Below are 21732 nucleotides of genomic sequence, written 5' to 3' on the forward strand. Positions count from 1 at the left end.
GTGAAGTCACATTAACCAAACGATTTGTAGTCTTGCAACTTCAAACTGCACTGTCATTGTGATGAGATGATATGTTGTCATTGGAAATGTACAGCTATAATCAGGTGAGCTCAGACATGTAATAATAAGTTTGTGTCACTGAAATGTGAAATCCTGTAACTGATGTTGGGAAACCATTTCATAAAAAATAACAGTTGGTAAAGATGATTTTTCATTATCCTGTACTCTGCACCATTCATAATGAAAGTATCTACTAGACTTTTTACCCAGTTAGAGGTTCCTAATAAGACTTATATGTTGTCACAGACTTCTTTGCTTTTCTGAAAAGAACCATTTTTCCCTTTGTTTTAATACATATTTTACTTACTGGAATAGTGTATTACCACCATTTGAAATTATATCTGGAAGATGATGTAGCTGTATGAAATTTTTCTTACAAATAAGAAAAACATATGTACACAGTGATTGTAATTGAGTAAATAAAGGTATTATTCCTGTAATGAAAGGTAAAGGGAATCAATAAAATAGCAGTTGTATTATTGTGAGGTGATTTTTTAAAAAATACTTACATATAAATAGAAAAATATTTATATCTTATGCTATTATTTTAGCTGCAAAGTGTTATGTATATAAGTATTATCAGAAATATTTTTCCCTAGGGCTAACAACACATTATATGTTAATAAAAAATCTTTTAAAAAAAGAAATATTTTTGCCTATTAGTAAATAGCTTATAGAGAATAATGACAGTCCCTGATTACCTTACTCCACAAATCATGTGAAATTACCTTTTAAGTCTCCTTAAGTCTTTAAAATCTAGGACCTGAGCATTGTTCTCTTGAGAGTCTGGCTGAGTAGATGAGTGTAAAGGCTTAGTCTTCCTCAGATATTCCACAGCCCATGCACTCTTACATACAGTAAATATTTTCTGTAAACTTAAAACTGTCCACTTCGAGTGGATAGAAACTGGCCCATGTGACTCCCATCCTCCCTACCATCCGGCTCAGTTTGGAGCCTGATGTGGGGCTCAGTCTCCTGACCCTGAGATCATGACCTGAACTGAGATCAAGAGTCAGACAGCTTAACCAACTGAACCACCCAGGCGCCCCGACAACCGATTTCTATCTTTACGTGTTGTTTCATGTTCATCCCTGCCTGCATATGTGAGCTTTGTTGTTGTTTTTGCTCAGATAAACAAAAACCAGAACACTTTTCACACCTGCTAAAGATTGTTTAAAAAAAAAAAAAAAAAGAAAAAGAAAAACTGTTTTATTAACAATGACCATTGGGTGTCTTTTCAGTTAAACCTGGGAACAGTTGGATTTTATCGGACCCAGTATAGCTCAGCCATGCTGGAAAGTTTATTACCAGGCATTCGTGATCTTTCTCTGCCCCCTGTGGATCGACTTGGATTACAGAATGACCTCTTCTCCTTGGTGAGTCTCCCTCAAGTAGTATGATGGATTTTGTTGATTAAAGGATTTTGTTTTTCCTGGAGTGTCTGACTGAAACATAATTAGAAGAATATGGTTCTTCCTGAAGGTTGAACACCTTCTGGGACTAGAACAAATGACTAATTATTAATTAACAAGACAAGATTAAACACATCTAATTTACCAGAAACAAATCCCATCTCACTACTCCTAAGGCAGGTTTTGCAACTAAAACTATCCTTTGTAAGGCAGAAATTCTTCTTGGTAGAAATAGGTATGAGCCTTGGAAGAAACTTCCCTATTGATGTGTTGGTTTTTTTAAAAATAATTAATTTAGAGTGATTTATGTGTTCTAAAATAGTGATTGTACTTCTCTTGAAACATCTAGTATTCTTTAACATTCCATTGCTACTCTAATAATAGCCCATTAGCTTTAGAATTATGTTATATTTGACTTTGTTCCAGAAAGGATATAAATCAGCAATTAGTAATATTATCTTTATGACTCCAACATAGGTTAGATAATTGCCAGATGTCTGTGATAAAATTGTCAGATTCCTCCTAGTGTTCCTTTAAATTGGACTTGAAATTTTCCCTCCCCTCTGCAGTAACTGGTTTTGGATTCCTCCTTTGTATAAACACAGATTAGCATTGATGCACAAAACCTCACATCTGCTGATCTCATTGCTGAGAGAGACCTGTCCCAGGAGAGTGGTGTGTTTGTGCAGTTGGCTGCTGTAACAGAAGTTCTTTTTCCTAGCTCTGTTAGTTAATTCTGAAAGGACTCTGAATTTGTAGTGCCTTCCAGTTTGCCTTCTTTTAGAAATGAGTGAAGGACAGGCTGACGTTGACACAGTCTTCAAGTTTTTGAAAGAGCCTCTGTCAAAAGCCAAAGCCCTGACTATTTTTGCATCTTTTCTGAAAGTCTGAGAATTTTTTTAAATAAAAAGAAAACCAAAGCCCAGACACTGGATAGAAATAGAAGTTCATTGTTTTCTTTCTTGCTTTCTTTTTTTTTCTTTCTTGCTTTCTTTCGCTTTGAAGTGTAGTTGATACACAATGTTACATGAGTTTCAGGTGTGCAGCTTACTGATTCCACAAGTCTGTGCCTCTTGCTGCGCTCACTGCACGTGTAGCCACCATCTGTCACCAGACCAAGTGTGCTTCCTTACTTGGCTCTTTTATAAATAGCAAAAAAAAAAAAAAGTAAATAAGGAATGTTGTCATGATAGCATTTTTATTTAAATAATCCCCTGATTTTATATAGCCTCATTTCCTTTAAATCAGAGACATGACTGACTAGCAGTAGATAATGCTGAAAATACATGCTTGTGTTTTTTTGTTTTAGTTTTTGTTTGAAGACTAGATTAATTTATGTTTTTTCCTATCCCAGGCTCGAGCTGGAATCATTAGCACTGTAGAGGTTCTAAAAGTCATGGAGGCTTTTGTGAATGAGCCCAATTATACTGTGTGGAGCGACCTGAGCTGTAACCTGGGGATTCTCTCAACTCTCTTGTCCCACACAGACTTCTATGAGGAAATCCAGGAGTTTGTGAAAGATGTCTTTTCACCTATAGGGGAGAGACTGGGCTGGGACCCCAAACCTGGAGAAGGTAATGGGTGTGCTGAATGGGGAAGTAGTAGAGGAGAAATTGATCCTTTTTTACTCAGCTGTTGTTAACAGTGTCAGTAATGTTTTTGTATCTGCTGGATGTTACTATGTATTCAGCTCACCAGAAATTAACTCTTAGGCCTTTTAAGTTTATTGGTGAAATTACATGGGTTGCAAAGTAAAAACAGTGGTGGTTATGTGTATTCACGGCTAAATATGATTTGTAAACAAATCAAATGGTGGAAATAGAAATCTTTTACAGAGTTCCAAAGGCCAATCTATAATCAAGGAAAGCTAAAGGGAATTTTGGATTATTTTATTTATTATTACCCTAAATTCCAGGCACCTTATATGTATGACTTATAAAGACACTGAGAGACAGTACCTGAACTAAGGAAATTATTTACTTTCTCCATGTGTTCTCTCCTCTGATTATTTCTGTAATCACATATTTACTCTTTTGCTGTCCTGTACATGTTGGGAATGGTGGGTGATCTGAAGACTTTATATATAATTATTTTCTACCATCTGCAAATAACTAAAGATGGTATTTCCCTCCCGAGCAGTCTTGTCCCAGAGGGGGTCTTTTGCAGTAAGAGCAGCAGAAACAATTACCTAGAGCTCTGTGTTTTACCTTCATTGATTCAGCAAATACTTATGCACCTAGTAAATAACCAGGTTCTGTTCTGGGAGCTGGTGGTACAACAGTGAAGAAAGCATTGCCCTGTGTGGCTTACTTCTAGTGGGAGGCACGGAAAATCATTAAATACATGATATTTTAGCTAGCAGCGGCATCATGAAGAAAAATCCAGATAGGTGAGGTAGCCAAAGAGGAGGAGGCCAGTAGCTCATCGAGTGGTCAGAGCAGCTGTCCCTCGTGATGAGGTGATGTGTGTGCATAAGCAGAGACCTCTGAGAGAGAGCTGGGAGGCCATCCAGAGGGAAAGGTTCCAGCAGGGAACAGCCAGTGTGGAAGGCCTGCAGCAGGAGCATGCTTGTGTCCTTGTGATTAGAGTCAGGACAGAGTAGTGAGAGAAACAGGGAGTGGGAAGCGGTTCAGCTCCTGTAGGACCTGTGGGAGCTCGTACACTATTTTGGATTTTCACAGTTAGTGGTATGAGAAGCAAACTTGAGAGCTGAAGAAGAACATGACTGGATCTGCTTTGTGGAAACCAGAATGGAGTTGAGAGCCCAGAGAAAGGAGCAGGGAAACAGGTTACAAAGTGCAGTTGAGGCACTGGTTGCAGCTTGTGCTTGTAGGTGGTAAATTCTGTGGTTGTTCTGAAGGCAGAACTGAATCTGTTTGGTGGTGGACTGGCTGCAGTGGAGTGAGAGGAGTCGCCACATTCTGGCCTCGAGACTGAAGGAGTGAAGTTGCCATCTGCAGGAATGGGGAAGACTGCTGCAGCAGCAGGCTGGGGGCGGAGGCAATCAGGAGTTGAGTTTTAGACATGAGAAATGTGAGGTCCTTTTAAACATCCTAGTGGTCTAGGCCAAATAAATCCACTTAGTTTGTAGATGGTATATATAGCTACGAAACTAGAGATCATGCAGGGCCTGAATGTAAGTGGAGAGAAGAATAGTCTGAGGACTAGGTCTTCGGCTAGGCTAGGATTTGGAGATTGGGTGGAAGAGGAGGTATCAGCTAGGGAGACTCACTGACCAGGGAGGTGAGAGAGTAAGGAGCAAGGAGATGTCCCAGACAGCTTAAGAAGCAGTGCAGATGGAGGGGCGCCTGGGTGGCTGGGCTCAGTTGGTTACGTGGCTGCCTTTGGCTCAGGTCATGATCCTGGAGTCCCAGGATCGAGTCCCGCATCAGGCTCCCTGCTCAGTGGGAAATCTGCTTCTCTCTGACCTTACCCCGTCTTGTGCACACTCTCTCTCTTTCTCAAATAAATAAAATCTTAAAAAAAAAAAAAGACAGTACAGTTGGAGAGTAATCCACCATGACAAATGCTGCTCTGAGTCAGGCAAGGTAAAGAATTGGTGATTACCTTGGCAAATTTTGTGGAGTGGTGGTGACCAGTTTTGGGTTCTCCAGACTGGGAGTAGGGGAAGAGGAGACAACATACTTAGACAGCTTTTTAAAGGAGTCTTGGCTGAAAGGGGGTAGTCTGGAGAGAGCTAGGTGAGTGGAGATACTTTTTTTTTTTTTTAACAAAGTGGGAGATTTTATAACGTTTTTGTGCTGATGACAGTGATGGAATAGTAACAGAAAAATTCATGGTGTAAAAAGAGGGGAGTAATTGCTGGAGTGATGGCCAAGTGACGGAGAAAAGTCAGATCAGTGGAGGACTGGCTTTAGGCAGGAACAGAGATCCCAGAAACAAGACAGGAGAGGGTATGTGGAGACAGTTATAGGCAAAATAGTGGATGTTGTCTTTCTTTGTCATGGTGATAATGTGTAAAACTTTATGGGCTCAAATAGAGCTTTATGAAATAAGGAGAATGTCTTTTTTTTTTTTTTTTTAAATTTATCTATTTGACAGAGATCACAAGTAGACATAGAGGCAGGCAGAGAGAGAGGGGCAAGCAGGCTCCCAGCTGAGCAGAGAGCCTGATGCGGGGCTCGATCCCAGGACCCTGAGATCATGACCCAAGCCGAAGGCAGAGGCTTAACCCACTGAGCCACCCAGGTGCCCCAAGGAGAATGTCTTTAGCTTTCTAGGTTTATAGCTGGAAGGGCCAAACTGCAAAATAACAAAACATTGCCTTGTTGGGACGCCTGGGTGGCTCAGTTGGTTAAGCAGCTGCCTTCGGCTCAGGTCATGATCCCAGCGTCCTGGGATCGAGTCCCACATCGGGCTCCTTGCTCCGCAGGGAGCCTGCTTCTCCCTCTGACTCTTCCTTCCACTCTGTCTGCCTGTGCTCGCTCTCACTCACTCTCTCTCTGACAAATAAATAAATAAAATCTTAAAAAAAAAAAAAAAAAAACATTGCCTTGCAAGTCAGTACCAGAGCCAGAATTACAAATTGGTTCTTCATTGATGTCCTCTTGTGTTATCTATTGATCTGTGGTTTTCTTAAACTTACTTTTTACCGAGGTACAATTTAGGTGTAGCAAGGTGCACAGTGTAAATGTTACAGTTCCCTGACTTTTGACAAATGCAGACACCAAAGGAGGTTGCCTCAGGGCCTCTTCCCTGTCAGTCACTGCCACTCAGGTGTCCCCTGCCCGTCCCCTGCAGGCAAACACTGTTCTGCCTTCTTTCACCCTCGGTTAATATTACCTCTTCTAGAACTTTATATAAATGGAATGCTAATATATATTCTGTTCTTCTATCTGGCTTCTCTCGCTCAGTATCATAGTTAAGATACATCCAGTGTGTTCATTCCTTTCTGTTGCTTAGTGGTATTCACTATGTGAATATGCCACGACTTGCCTGTCCATTTTGGTATTGCAATCTGTCATTGCTGGTGTTAACTTTCTTTTTTTGAGATATAATCAATATATCATAAAACAGACCTCTTAAAAATATACAGCTTAGTCTTTTTTAGTTTGTTCACAAGGTTACACAACTATCCCCATATCTAATTCCAGAACAATTTCTTTAGCCTTAAAAGAAACTCCCTACCCATTGGCAGTCACTTTCCGTTTCCTGGCAACCTCCGTCCTGGCAACTACTAATCTGCTTTCTGTCTCTATGGATTTGCCTGCTCTGGGCATTTCATATGTGTGGACTCCTACCCCATGTAGCCTTCTGTGTCTCATGTTTTTCACTTAGCAGAATGTTTCAAAGGTACGTCCATTTTGCGTTGTCTATCAGTACTGCATTCCTTTTATAGCTGAGTAATACGCTATTGTATGGGCGTACCACATTCTGTATATTCATAACTTGATGGATGTTTGGATGGTTCCTACTTGACAGCTGTGAATACTGCTGTGAACATGTGTGTAAACAAGTTTTTGTGTGGACATAATGCTTCCATTTCTCTTGGGTATATGCCTAAAAGTGGAATGGCTGGATCATATGGTAACTCTCTGTTTAACCTCTTTAGGAATTGCCAGCTTGTTTTTCAAAGTGGCCACACATTTTACACCCTACCAGCAATGTATGAGGGTTCTAATTTCTCCACATCCTTAACAGTGCTTGTTACTGTCTGTCTGTCTGTCTTCAGTCATCCTAGTGGGTGTAAAGTGGCATCTCCCTGTGATTTCGATTTGTGTTTCCCTAATCACCAATATTGAGACTCTCCTTATGTGCTTATTGCACATATACACGTCTTTGGAGTCAATAGATCCATCAGAAGTTGATTTTTAAATCTAAGATTTCAATTTATTATACACAGCATACTATTTCTGTATGTGATCTTTCTCTGAATCTTGGGTCAAAACTGCATGATCTAAGCCTGTTCTGCCTCTTCCTTTCACATACAGTCCTTAGCAGTGTACTTTCCTAGATGGAGTAAACATTTAATAAATTCAGATCATTGACATTTGTAGACAAAGTCAGCAAATTTATTTGTTTAGCTAATCTGTTTAGTACTTCATTTCACTCTTATGATTTGAATAATGTAAATCAGGTGTTCTCTCAAGTACTAAGGTAATTGATTGTGTTTGTTCAAGATGGTAGACATAGTATAACACAATTACAGGATAGCCAGGTAGCGTATTTGTGAAAACAGGATTTTTAAGCAGTTCCGTGTCTCTTACTTCTTAATCAGGTCATCTAGATGCACTCCTGAGGGGCTTGGTTCTGGGCAAACTAGGAAAAGCAGGACATAAGGCAACGTTAGAAGAAGCCCGTCGTCGGTTTAAGGACCACGTAGAAGGGAAACAGATTCTCTCCGCTGATCTGAGGAGTCCTGTACGTTTTCATGATGAATAACCTTGATCTCTAAGTGACTGCATCATTCTGTGTATACTGTGGAATGTGTTTAATGGGAACCAAAAATGACCTAAGTACTGACCCACAAATCATGTCTGATTCTGATTTAATAGGTGCATTCAGTGTTCTGTAGCCAGCATGTCCTTTGTCTAACGTTTCTCAGGCCAGACTCTGGTGCTGAAAGGTGATGATCAGCGCACATTTCCCTGAGAGAAAGCGGGTGTGTGCTGCTGTTACTCACCACGTGCTGTTTGCCTTGCTGCTTTTCAGTGTGGGCTCTAAGCTCTTTGCCACATTTGTATGTAACATCCACACACAGCTATTTATAAATTGTTTGATTCGCCTTATGTCTTTTCTTAACATTGAACTATTTGGAAGAAGATACGTTTAATCAGATGTCTTCTTTTTTGTTCCTGTGTTCTCTGTAGGTCTATCTGACTGTGCTGAAACATGGTGATGGCACTACCTTAGACATTATGCTAAAGGTGAGTAAATTTGGGAAGGGCTCCCATTTTCTGCTCTTTAACACGATTGACACAGAGACTGTGCGCATTGTTAGGTGGTTAAAAGTCTGGGCAAAAGACATACGTGCAGATCTGCATATTGCAGTCAGGCAGATACTAAGAAACTATGGGAGGAGCACCTGGGTGGCTTAGTCACCTCTTGATTTCAGCTCAGGTCATGATCTCAGGGTCATTAGATGGAGCTCCGTGTCAGGCTGTGCACTTGGCAGGGAGTCTGCTTAGGATTCTCTCTCTCCCTCAGTGCCACCCCCCACATGCATGTGCACATACACTCTCTCTTTCTCTCTCTCAAAAAGAAAACTTGGGAGAAATACATAATGTCTGTTCATGTATACTACCAATACAATGCCAAAAGTCATCTAATTTCACTTCTTTCTTTTTATTCGTAAGTTTATGCACCTTAAATATAAAAAATTGAAATGTTCATTTTGATTAACATGTCAGGTTCTTAAAATTTTTCCCTTTAGTGTAAAGTTACTAGGGTATTTCCCAAGGCTTGTGTCTGTGCTTGGAAAGGGGATAGATGGGGGCACCTGGGTGGCTCAGTCAGCTAAGTGTCTGCCTTTGGCTCGGGTCATGATCCCAGGGTCCTGAGATCAAGCACTGCATCAAGCTCCCTGCTCAGCAGGGAGTCTGCTTCTCCTTCTCCCTGCTGCTCCCCCTGCTTGTGCTCTCTCTCTCCTGTCAAGTAAATAAAAAGTAAATAATAAAATCCTTTAAAGAGAGAAAGCGGATAGATGATTACATACTTCAAGGATTTGAGCTATACCAGTGCTCCATTTGTGAATGGACAGGAAATTAACTGACCTGCCTACATTGCCTCTGTAGTTTTCCCAGGGTGGTTGGCATATAATTAAACTTAAATACTAATACTGTGGAACAAGTACTTCCTAAGTCCCTGTCCATGTAGTTATCAATCTAAGGAATAACTGGACTATGCTGATTGCATCAGTGGTGGAGGGAGCTGAATCTATTACCATCAAATAAAATGTGCAAAGTGTGTGTAAATATCCAAATTATCTGCCAGACCTATAAAGCCCATTCATTTAAAGACCCACACTTAAGGAGGGGAACAACCAGAACAGGAATGAAATGTGCTTTATTACTTCCATCCTTAATGGATTAAGAGCATTTCTGATCTCAAGTGGATCAGAATTGCAAATCTAATTTCTAGTATTTAGTTTTAAACAAATCCTATTTAAATGACTAAAATATTTTGAAAAATAGAAACTTTAAGAAACTCAAAATGTGCCACTTTACTGATCTTGTGCAAGAGTTTCCTTTCTAATAATAGAAAAATTATACTTTGGGTTGGTCATTTCTCATTCTTTTTTTTTAGATTTTTTTTTTTTTTTTTTTTTTTAATCAGAGAGAGAGAGGGAGAGCGAGCGAGCACAGGCAGACAGAATGGCAGGAGAGGCAGAGGGAGAAGCAGGCTCCCTGCTGAGCAAGGAGCCTGATGTGGGACTCAATCCCAGGATGCTGGGATCATGACCTGAGCCGAAGGCAGCTGCTTAACCAACTGAGCCATCCAGGCATCCCTCGTTTCTCATTCTTAATATTCTGTGAACCTGTGCACTATAAATCATGTATTTCTTTGTAGATGAAATCAGGTATTTGTGGGTTTTGTCTTTTCCATAAAAGTATGGCACAAAAATAGGGGTTCTGGAATTCTTGTGACAGATAACCTGGACATTTTCATGTCCTGGCATACTTTAAAGAACTTACACTATGTATATTTTAGTAAGTGTTTGCATCTGTTAATACAAGGGAGCTGACTGTAGTTCTGCTTTGCTATAAGCAGAGCTCTAATGAAGACCAAATTAAGTTTCTTCAAGGAACCAGTTGATGGGAGATGAGGAGGATTGTTTTCTATTGGTAATTTAGGAATAATGAGGCAGGATTAAAAGAAACAAAACCAAACTTTTATATCAAAGTGTATTTGGAATGTGGTGTTATGGTGCCATCTAGTGGTCAAATGTAACAGGTTCTCCTTGGGGAAAACCATGCTTCCTGAAAGCCAGAGTTCAGACTGAGCATTAGAGCAGAAAAGGACCGTTAGAAATTATCTGTCCATCCCACTCATTTTACAGCTGGGGAAGCTGAGATCTAGAAGGGTTGAGGACTTAGTCAAGATCACACGGCTAGTTAGAGGCAAAACTAGGACTAGAACCCAGATCTCCTAACTTCCTATTTATTTTACCACATTGCTGCTCAAGAGTCCAAAGGAAAGGGGAAAATGGGACCTGTGATGGGGTCTGCAGACACTGGTCAGTATAGACTCTTCAATGGGAGAGATGATCAGCAGAATCTATAAATTGTTGTTTTGGAGAGGTATCTCATATACCTTTGTAATTCTAATTATTTACATGTATAATGTTTTGCTTCTGATGATTTAAAAAAAACCTGGTATATTCACTGTGGAAGATTTAGAGGCCATGAAAGTATAAAGAAAATAAAATTACCTGTAATTTAAATATTTTTTAAAAGTCACAAAATAGCAGGTATAAGGGGGTCTTATTTCTGATTGGTAATGTACATATCAATACTTTAATTTTTTGTCCTTTTTTTTTTTTTTTAAAGATTTTATTTATTTACTTGACAGAGATCACAAGTAGGCAGAGAGAGAGAGGAGGAAGCAGGCTCCCCGCCAAGCAGAGAGCCCAATGCAGGGCTTGATCCCAGAACCCTGGTACCATGACCCGAGCGGAAGGCAGAGGCTTTAACCTACTGAGCTACCCAGGCACCCCTTCTTCTTCTTTTTTTTTTTTTTCTAAAGATTTTATTCACTTATTTGAGAGAGAAAGAGAGAATATGAGTGAGGGTGAGGGGCAGAAGGAGAGAGAGAAGCAGACTTCCCACTGAGCAGGGAGCCTGATGTGGGGCTTGTTCTCAGGACCCTGAGATTATGACTTGAGCTGAAGGCAGGCATTCAACTGTCTGTGCCACCCAGGTGCCCCAATAATTTAATTAGTTCTTTATGCCTCTCTATTTTCGCAATTTTCTATGTTCGGCATGTGCTGATTTTGCAGTTAAAAAATATGATGATACAGAATCCCACTGATCAGAGACTCATGAATTAATATTAACGTTTATTGGGGCGCCTAGGTGGCTCAGTTGGTGAAGTGACTGCCTTCGGCTTGGGTCATGATTCTGGAGTCCCAGGATCGAGTCCCGAATCAGGCTCAGCAGGGAGTCTGCTTCTCCCTCTGACCTTCCCCCCTCTCATGCTCTCTCTCTCATTCTCTCTCTCTCAGATAAATAAGTAAATAAAATATTTTTTTAATTAACATTTACTTTTTCCTATTAGAAATTAAATTGATGACCTTCAATGGTATTAATGATGATTAGTTTATTCATCTAACATAGAACATTAGTCAGATCATCTAACATAGAACATTAGTCAGACATATATCCCTCAGACCTTGATGTTAAACTGCTCAGAACTGATGACAAGCCATTCACATAGTACAGACTTACATAGTGACTTACTGTTTTGACATATGAAAAATGTAGTGCCTGAACATCTTAAAAAGTATTTCCTTTTGTTAATTTAATACTGTGCACTCTCGGCCAGCGAGAATGTAGAGCAAAAAGTTTCGGGGAGAAACTCATACAAGCATATGCATAACTTCTAGGGGAGAGTTAACTATATCTTTATTTTTTCATTGTAGCTTCACAAACAAGCAGATATGCAGGAAGAGAAAAACCGAATTGAAAGGGTCCTTGGGGCTACTCTTTCACCTGAATTGATTCAAAAAGTCCTCACGTTTGCACTTTCAGTAAGTTCCAACAAAAACTGCCTACAGAGGGAATTGTAACCCACTGATCTGTGGCACATGTCTTTGATTCAGTATCCTCTTGATCTGCTTTAACCCTAAACTGAGGCTTCCTCTTAGTCTGGGGAAAATGGAATGGGCTTTTGCTACTGACCTGTATATCACTCCATAATGGTGAGAATCAGAATAGTTGGAGGCAGAAATAAACTGGAAAGCACAATTATCCCAGTACCTTCCTTCTGTCTCTTCCTTTCTTTACCCTGGAGGAACCCAAGCAAATATCTTTTGAGCAGCCTGTCTGTACCTGTCCCAGTGCCTCATTCTCAATTTGGCTCATCTTTAGGTTAAACATTCTTCTCTTTGCTTCTGGTGCCAGTTATTCCTAAAACCAGGAATGCGGGTCTTCAGTGTGATTGCTTGGGTACCTCAAAAGTATCTGCCCTTTCTAGCACCAGAAGATGTTTTGAATACAGTAGATTTTTAGTTCCCTTTCTATTTTTAGGAAGAGGTACGTCCACAGGACACTGTATCAGTAATCGGTGGAGTGGCTGGAGGCAGCAAGCATGGAAGGAAGGCTGCTTGGAAGTTTATAAAAGACAACTGGGAAGAACTATATAACCGATACCAGGGAGGATTCTTAATATCCAGACTAATAAAGGTATGTGAAGATTTTTATTTTGAGTACCTTGTTCATCATAGATGTTATTTAAGGACATCCATGATTCACTAGGTCTATAGACAATGGTCTTTGCTTTTTAAGAGTTTCTTAAAAAAAAGAAAAAAGAAAAAAGAAAAGAAAGTTTCTTTAAATAGTTATTAGCTTTATTAAAGGGCTTGTCCTTCACCCATCGTGCATTCTCTAGAATATTCTGAAGTTGGGAGAGAATAGAATGGCTCATTTTTAGGATAAATGGAACTTTGTTCCTAGCCTCTTTTAGTTGCATTTACTGTTTAACCCATTGTTTTTTCAGCTGTCAGTTGAGGGATTTGCAGTTGACAAAATGGCTGGAGAGGTTAAGGTAAGCAAAGTGCTGTTTACTTTTTACTTTTCAAGGTAGTAAGTAAAAACTGATAAGCCACATTGTAATCATACAGTGCAGGTAATGGGGTAATGCTGTATTTATCCTTGTTTTTGCTTGGAAAAAGACCGCTTGGGTTGTATCTTTAATGCTTGAGGAATTTGGGGTTGGAATCATCTTTGAGGGCGTTGAAATATGGTTGAAAAAACATGGAACTTGGAATCAGTCAGTCTGAGTAGAAAACCATCCCTTGCCCTGGTTAGCTATGTGATTTCAAGCATGTTTTTAACCCCATGATCTCCCTGTGTTTCCTCATCCATAAAATGGGGTAATAATAAGATTGTTATTTAGAGTAACTGACATCACCAGTAACAGACTGGAATGGAGTAGTAGGTCCTTGATAATTTTTTCCTTTCTAATAACCTTTGTAATCTGTCATATGCACAGGGAGAGAAGATGGCTATGTAGGGGCTCTCCTCTTAGCCTTTACGAAGGATAATAATCAGTTAAGTGGTAAAGTTCAACATTTGAGGAACAAATCTACACTGATGAGGAAAATCTTAACTTTAAGCCTTTCATTGCCTTTAATTGTGAAGTACTTTTGAAATATCATTTTCACCTTCCTCTTGTTGAAGGCAATGGGGTTATGAGAGGTAAATTTAGAAGTTCTGAGAGCTGTAGTGTTGTTTCATTCATTCTGCAAATTTTAGGAATAAAATTTTAAGAATTCAGAGCTTGAGAAAACAGTGAGAGACTTGATCTCTGCCTTCATTTAGTTTTCATTGTATATTGTGCAAACAGTTCCCTTATTGTAAAGGATATAAGTGCCAGAAGGAGAGGTACATACACTGGGTTTGGAGCGGAAGGACAGTGAGTGGCTGCGCAGAGGCTGGTAAGATAGGTAGAGGCCAGACCGTGGAAGGCCCTATAGGCTGTATAAAAATTTTCCTAAAAGCAGGAAGCCCTTGAATTGCCTATAAACAAAGTGAGTTGATGTGATTTGTGTGATAAAAATTTCAGCCTGGCTACAGTGTGGAGAAAGTTTGGGTTGGCGAAGAGAAGATGTCGGGATGCTAACTGTCCAAGCAAGAATGATAAAGTAGCTTGGGGGAGATGGAGTAATGAAATTCAGGGGGCTTGATTTTGTTAATCTTTGGTTCAACAAATATTTACTGAGTGGCTTCTCTGTGTTATGGACATACCTGGCAGAGGAAGAAGGAAGAGTTGAGGATAATTCCCAGGTTCCTAAAATGTAAATGGTAGTGCTGTTTGTGGAGTTGGAATGAGGGGAAGTCTTGTATCTTACTCAGGCCCTAAAGAGCCTTGGAGCAGGAGCCGTTGTCTTGTATGTAAACAAAATAAGGTTATTGATTTCTAAAAGTTCTAGACGTAATCTGATGAATTAGTCATTCTCCCTTATACACTATGATGATGAGTTCAAAGTAAAGACCCCCATCCTTTCACTGGTTGGTATTTAAGAGGTGCTTTGTTTTCATTTTTTTTTTTTTTAAGTTTTTATTTATCTCAGAGAGAGAGAAAGAGTGAGTGAGAGTGAGAGAGTGGAGGAGGGGCAGAGGGAGAGAGAGGATCCCAAGCAGACGCCCCACTGAGCGTGGGGCCTGACACGGGGCTTGAACCCAGGACCCTGAGATCATGATGACCTGAGCTGAAATCAAGAGTCAGACACTTAACCAACTGAGCCACTCAGGCGCCCCAAGAATTGCTTTGTTTTCTGTGAATCTTGGCATACTTCATTAGAAAATAATTCATTGCGTCTTTAATCAATAAGCTTTGTAATAAATTACAACAAACTCATAAATAGTCTTGTATGAAAAATGTGAGTCTATCAAAGCTTCATGGTTTTATCATCCTTTGCAGTTTAATCTCTATTAGAAGCAGCCAGAATGTGCTTTGAGTCCTTAAGGACCCTGCCTGCCAACTATTACGTTAACAGTTTATATGGGGTTTTCTTGAATCTTCTGGAGTAAATATTTTCTCATAAATGAGAAAACAGAAGAGTTAATTTAGCGAAAAGTCATAGGTTTATACATGATCCAGTCTAGATTTGAGTCCCAAGTCTAATTCTAGCGCCTACACTAAAAGAAAGGCCATAGGTTCTATCTCTTCATTAACTTTGGATTCGATTTTAAGCATGTATTTGGGAAAGAATTCCTGAATGCAAGTCTAAGGAGCTGCTTGTTTTCTTTTAGCCTGGGAGTGGCAGTGGTAAATTTTCATGATTGAAGTTTTTGAATCCTTTACAGAAGAGTGGTATTTTTTCCAGAGCTGTGATACTGTTACCTTCTTACTATTGCTGGTACTGACCCTACACTCTGGGTTGTTTTACGCCAGGCTTTCTTCGAGAGTCACCCGGCTCCGTCAGCTGAGCGTACCATCCAGCAGTGTTGTGAGAATATCCTGCTGAATGCTGCTTGGCTAAAGCGAGATGCTGAGAGCATTCACCAGTACCTCCTTCAGCGAAAGTCCTCGCCCCCTACAGCGTGAGCCTGGCGTGCCACCGGCTTCGGTCCTGCTGCTTGGCTGTCGGGGGGGGGGGGGGGGGGGGGGGGGACGGGGGGAGGTGGGGCTACTGAACAGCTGATTCATATGCAGAGAATTTGGAGTCTTCTTTCAAACCAGTGGGGGTTGGACAATGAATGTAGTTAACTGGTTCCTGCTCACACTCCAGAATTAAATTCTATTGAAAAAGGAAAATCAGCGATTCAGCAAAAAAATAAAAAAATAAAAATGTAAATATGATAGTAATAAAATAGAGCATAACGAAACTGTGAAACTTCCTGAAGCCTTGTCAGTGGTTAAAAGTATTTAACACTCTCCTCTTAATGACAGATGTTCTGTTTTTATAACCTACCAAAAGGAAACTAGAGGCTTCTGGGTGAAGAAGATTTTTTGTGAAGTGGGTTCTGCAAGCAGCCTACAAGCCGAGGGTAGTGTCCATTGCTGGGAATGGTTAAACATGAAAGGCTGATAGCTGGTATAACATAGAATCTGTGCTTAATTCCAAGTGTTTTTTTGGTTTCTTGGGTTTGTTAGGCTTTTTTTGTTTGGTTTGTTTTGGGGTTTTTTGTTTTTGTTTTTGTTTTGTTTTTTGGGGTTTTTTTGGCATGGGGACTGATCGGGAAGATATATTTTCCTGCATAACTCAATCTAAACCAAGGATCGTAATTTTCCTCCATGCCTTCCCTTCTGTGTGACCCCACCCCTGGCCAAAAGGGAAAAAAAAAAAGTTTAAAAAAAAAAAAACCTAACCTGGTCTGGGTTTTTTCTTCCTCTTAGTTCCACCCCCAACCTCCATCCCCGGTGTCCTTCTTAGAGATAAAGAAATAATAAGGAAACATCTTTTATAGCCACATTAAATAAGAGAAACTGATATACATGATTTTTTTTCTTTCTTTTTTAAGACAACTTTTAAGAGCCCTGAGATGCATATAAGTGACACATAGAAAAGAAAGGGTTTTCAGCCAGACCATCCTGAAGGAATTATTCTGCTAAAAAACAAACAGAATGGTCATAGTTGTCGGACAGGCCAACGGTTAAACCTCTTCATGACAGTATCAACACTGGCTTCTCCCGGTTCACTGTGGACGTGGAAGAAGTCAGTGGCCGCCGCTGCCGGGGGCCGTGTATTAGTGGTGACTGGGTAGAACAGCAGAGATAGTAAGCCTGTGTGTGCCACTCTTTGCTTTAACAGTGTATTCTACTAATAAGCCTCACCTGCCTGACCCAATGAGTTTTAACTACATCTCATTGCTTTTCTCTGCCCTTACCTTTTTTCCTTCTCTTTTTCCTCTTCTTTTTATTTTCCTTTTTAAAAATATTTGTTTTGTGTTATTAACAGGAATTTCATATTTGGTGTGGCTTGACTGTATTTCAGAAGGTCATCAGATTGTGAGACTGCTTCCTTGAAACATTTTTGTGCTATTGTTTTAAAAAAATAATAATTAAAAAACAGTTGGCGTTAATAAAAATGTCAATGTGAAATTGATGTCCTGATTTCTTTTATTCTCTTTCATAAGAAACTATAAACTTTCCTGTCATTCACTAGGATTACAAGAAGTTTTACAACCAGAGGATTTTCTGAGCCTAAGAAAATCCAATTTCTGAATTGCTTAATGAGTGATACCTAAAGAGAAAAATCCTAAGATTCCTTCTAAATTCGTTCTGGATGCTCAGAAATCTTGTGGAGATACTTAGAGTTAGCATTCAGGAGTTAACTGGAGACTTACCGATTCCCGTTTATCAAGGCTTTCCTGTCTAGGGGCCACACTCATAGCTGCACTGGAGAAATTGGATTTTCTTAGGCTGAATTCTTAAATTTCTTAAATTTGGATGAATTCTTAAATTTCCAGTTTCCAGGATGGGTTTTAGGCTGCAAGGAACCCTTTGAAATTATTTGTAAAGAATGTGTCTCTGTAGTGTGCAATTTAGGGGATATGAGAGGAGTTCTGTAACTTTAAAAGAGTTCTTTCAGTTCTAGTAGCCAAGCAGGTCCTAGAATGTTATCAGAAAGACTTGGAGCCACCTCTGTAGGGTGAGTGATTATTTTTCTTAGGGCAGAAAATAAAAGCAAGCTTCTGATCATCTATTTATAGCACTGAGTCTGTACTTACAGACAATCTCGTTTCTGACCGAATAATAGATTACTTGGGGAGAAATGAATCTCCTCTTGCTATGTACTGGTTTTAGGCTCTCAGTGTTGTCGTTGTTAATTTTTTATAACACTGTCTTCTCTTGTGATGGTACAAAAACTCAACCCAAGATGGACTGTGCCTTCTTGTACTGCCGCCGGTTGACACAGACTGGTCAAGGTGTTTGTTTTCAAACACAAGCATAAGCGATAGGAGACCCTGGTGTTACTAACACATGAGGCCAAGCAATTGTTTTCCCTTGGAAACCCAACTAGAAGATGGGTGGTTCCACTGGTACATGTGATGGCAAATGGGATCGAGGGCAGAGTCAGGGGAAGGAGAGTCGACTGGGTTGTAAGTGCTACTTGGAAAAAGGTCTGGTTGCCCCTGTAGTTCTCTTGGTGGCATCTGGTGGCTGTAGCTTTCACCATTGAATTTCTGGTTCCAGCATTGGGCTAGAATTAACAACAGAGGAGAAACATAGCTTACTGTTAATCTGTGCTTTCTCCGGGAAGTGGCCAGCAGCTGACAGTAGACACACTATACACCAATTACGGTGACTACCAGGAAGAAAAAAAAAGTCATTTAATCTTTTTTTTTTTGTTTTTAAAGATTTTATTTATTTATTTGTCAGAGAGAGAGCGAGCACAGGCAGACAGAGTGGAAGGCAGAGTCAGAAGGAGAGGGAGAAGCAGGCTCCCTGCGGAGCAAGGAGCCCGATGTGGGACTCGATCCCAGGACGCTGGGATCATGACCTGAGCCGAAGGCAGCTGCTTAACCAACTGAGCCATCCAGGCGTCCCGAAAAGTCATTTAATCTTAACCATAGTTTGACCATACGAGTATGGTCCTCTAAGACACCTGCCTCCCCTCCACCCCCAGCCAACTCTAACCTTTATCATTAATTTGACAAATTGTGTAGGTATATTACGTAAGACTACAGTTTCAGCCCACTCTATTGGGGGGCTGATCATCTACTTTGTATTATATATGCTAATCTTGTGGATATTCTCAGTGTTATCGCTACTATTTAGACTTCTACTAAGGAAGTTAGGAAGAAAAGTAAATACTGAATGGCTAATGACTTAATAGAATCTCAAGAACACAGAAAGCAAGATAATGAAGAGGTGATGGAGAAACAGTTTATAAGAAAAAGTACAAAACATTTAAAATAGTTGACATGAATGAGGATGGATGAGATGACTATTGTTTTCCTAAGATTTTTTTTTTAAGATTTTATTTATTGCTTTGAGAGAGAGGGAGAAGGAGAAGCAGATTTCCTGGGGCTCAATCCCAAGACCCTGGGATCATGATCTGAGCCAAAGAAGGCAGACGCTTAACCAGCTGAGCCACTTGGGCACCCTTTAAGACAGAGAAAGCAAGAGTGGGAGGGGCAGAGGGAGGATAGAGTTTCTCAAGCAGAGAAGTTAATACCATGGCCTTTGGGGCACTTGGGTGGCTCAGTGGGTTAAAGCCTCTGCCTTCTTTGGCTCAGATCATGATCCCAGGGTCCTAGGATCGAGCCTCACATCAGGCTCTCTGCTCAGCAAGGAGCCTGTTTCCCTGGCTCTCTCTCTGCCTACTTGTGATCTCTGTCAAATAAATAAATAAGATATTTTTTTTTAATACTGTGGCCTTTAAGAGTATAAAGAAGTACCTTCTCTCACTTTGTTCTTTTTTCTTGTTTTCTACCCCATTCACCACTACTCTTTGGGGCTTCTGGCAACTACCAATCTGTTCTGTTTCAATGAACTTGGGGTTTTTTTTTTTGTTTGTTTTTTAAGATTCCACTTTTAAGAGAAATCACTATTTGTCTTTCTTAGTCTGGTTTGTTTCACTTAGCATAATGCCCTTGAGGTCCATCTATGTTGTTGCAAATGGCAAGATTTCATCCTTTTTTAGTTGAGTCATATTCGTGTGTATGTGTGTCTACAAGCTATAGTTTATTCATCCATCCATCAATGGATGCAGGTTGTTTTCATGTCTTGGTTATTGTAAATAATGCTGCAATGAACAAGGGAGTACATATATCTTGTGGAGTTAGTGTTTTCATTTTCTTCAGATAAATACCCAAAAGAAGAATTGTTAGATCATATGGTAGTTTTATTTCTAATTTTTTGGTGAACCTGCATTCCCACCAATAGTACACAAGGGTTCAATTTTCCCCACATCCTCCCTAACACTTGTTATTTCTTGTCTTTTTGATGCTAGCCTTCCTGACAGGCGTAAAATGAAAGCTAATTGTGGTTTTGATGTGTATTTCATTGATGACTGATGATGTTGAACATCATTTCATGTGCCTGTTGGTCATCGGCGTATCTTTTTTTTTAAGACTTTCTTTTTAAAGATTTTATTTATTTATTTGACAGACAGAGATCACAGCAGGCAGAGAGAGAGGAAGGGAAGCAGGCTTCCCGCTGAGCAGAGAGCCTGATGCAGGGCTTGATCCCAGGATCCTGAGATCATGACCCAAGCCGAAGGCAGAGGCTTTAACCCACTGAGCCACCTGGGCAGCCCAAGACTTTTTTTTTTAAGATTTTATTTATCGGGGCGCCTGGGTGGCTCAGTGGGTTAAGCCGCTGCCTTCGGCTCGGGTCATGATCTCAGGGTCCTGGGATCGAGTCCCGCATCGGGCTCTCTGCTCAGCAGGGAGCCTGCTTCCTCCTCTCTCTCTCTGCCTGCCTCTCTGCCTACTTGTGATCTCTCTCTGTCGAATAAATAAATAAAATCTTTAAAAAAAAAAAAAAAAAAAAGATTTTATTTATCTATTTGGCAGAGCACAAGTAGGCAGAGAGGCAGGCAGAGGAAGAAGAGGAAGCAGACTCCCTGCTGAGCAGAGCGCTGACCCGGGGCTCAATCCCAGGACCCTGAGATCATGACCTGAGCTGAAGGCAGAGGCTTAAACCACTGAGCCACCCAGGTGCCCCTGCATATCTTTGAAAAAATGTCTACTCAGATCTTTTTTTTTTTTTTTTTAAAGATTTTATTTATTTATTTGACAGAGAGAAATCACAAGTAGGCAGAGAGGCAGGCAGAGAGAGAGAGAGAGAGGAGGAAGCAGGCTCCCCGCTGAGCAGAGAGCCCGATGCGGGACTTGATCCCAGTACCCTGAGATCATGACCCGAGCCGAAGGCAGCGGCTCAACCACTGAGCCACCCAGGCGCCCCGTCTACTCAGATCTTATGTCCATTTTTAATTTGATTTTTTGTGGGGTTTTTTGCTATTGAGTTCTTTATGTATTTTGGATATTCATCCCTTATAAATACATGATTTGCAGATATTTTCTCCCATTCAGTAAAGTTTGCCTTTTTGTTTTGTTGGTTTCCTTTCCTGTACAGAAGCTTTTTGTTTGTTTGTTTGTTTTTAAGATTTTATTTATTTAACTGAGACACAGCAAGAGAGGGAACACAAGCAGGGGGAGCAGCATGCCGGAGAAGCGCCCTGGGATCACGACATGAGCTGAAGGCAGCCGTTTAGTGACAGCCACCCAGGTGCCCCCAGAAGCTTTTTAATATGATGTAGTCTCATTTATTATTGCTTTTGTTGCTTTTACTTTTGGTGTCAGGTTAAAAAAACATTGCCAGGACCTATGCCAAACTGTTTTCTTCTAGGAGTTTTATGGTTATTTTCAAGTCTTTAATCTACTTTTATGGTGAAAGATAGTGGTCACGTTTCATTCTTTTGTATGCGACTCACCATTTTCCCAACACGGTTTATTCCTTGTTGTATATTCTTTACTCCTTTGTCATAAATTAATTGAGCATATATAAATGGGTTTATTTCTGGGCTCTCTATCCTGTTTCGTTGATCTATGTGTCTGTTTTTATGCCAATACCATGTTGTTTTAATTTTCAGAGCTTTGTAGTATAGTTTGAAATCAGGGAGTAT

The 21732-nt window shown here is 40.2% G+C and overlaps 1 protein-coding gene across 3 annotated transcripts in view; it reads left to right on the forward strand.

Annotated features, from left to right (window-relative positions):
* Window positions 1–17198, forward strand: part of NPEPPS (aminopeptidase puromycin sensitive) — an 88307-nt gene extending 71109 nt beyond the window's left edge. For all 3 annotated transcript variants that reach the window (XM_059149533.1, XM_059149531.1, XM_059149534.1), the window contains 8 exons: window positions 1302–1436; window positions 2827–3046; window positions 7711–7853; window positions 8303–8359; window positions 12073–12180; window positions 12680–12835; window positions 13149–13196; window positions 15549–17198. In XM_059149533.1, the coding sequence (XP_059005516.1) occupies window positions 1302–1436; window positions 2827–3046; window positions 7711–7853; window positions 8303–8359; window positions 12073–12180; window positions 12680–12835; window positions 13149–13196; window positions 15549–15701 (1020 nt within the window). In that variant the 3' untranslated portion in view covers window positions 15702–17198. The remainder of the gene's footprint in view (window positions 1–1301; window positions 1437–2826; window positions 3047–7710; window positions 7854–8302; window positions 8360–12072; window positions 12181–12679; window positions 12836–13148; window positions 13197–15548) is intronic.
* Window positions 17199–21732: the final 4534 nt, after the last annotated feature.

This window comes from Mustela lutreola, chromosome 15 (assembly GCF_030435805.1).
Source record: "Mustela lutreola isolate mMusLut2 chromosome 15, mMusLut2.pri, whole genome shotgun sequence".
Classification (NCBI taxonomy): domain Eukaryota; kingdom Metazoa; phylum Chordata; class Mammalia; order Carnivora; family Mustelidae; genus Mustela; species Mustela lutreola.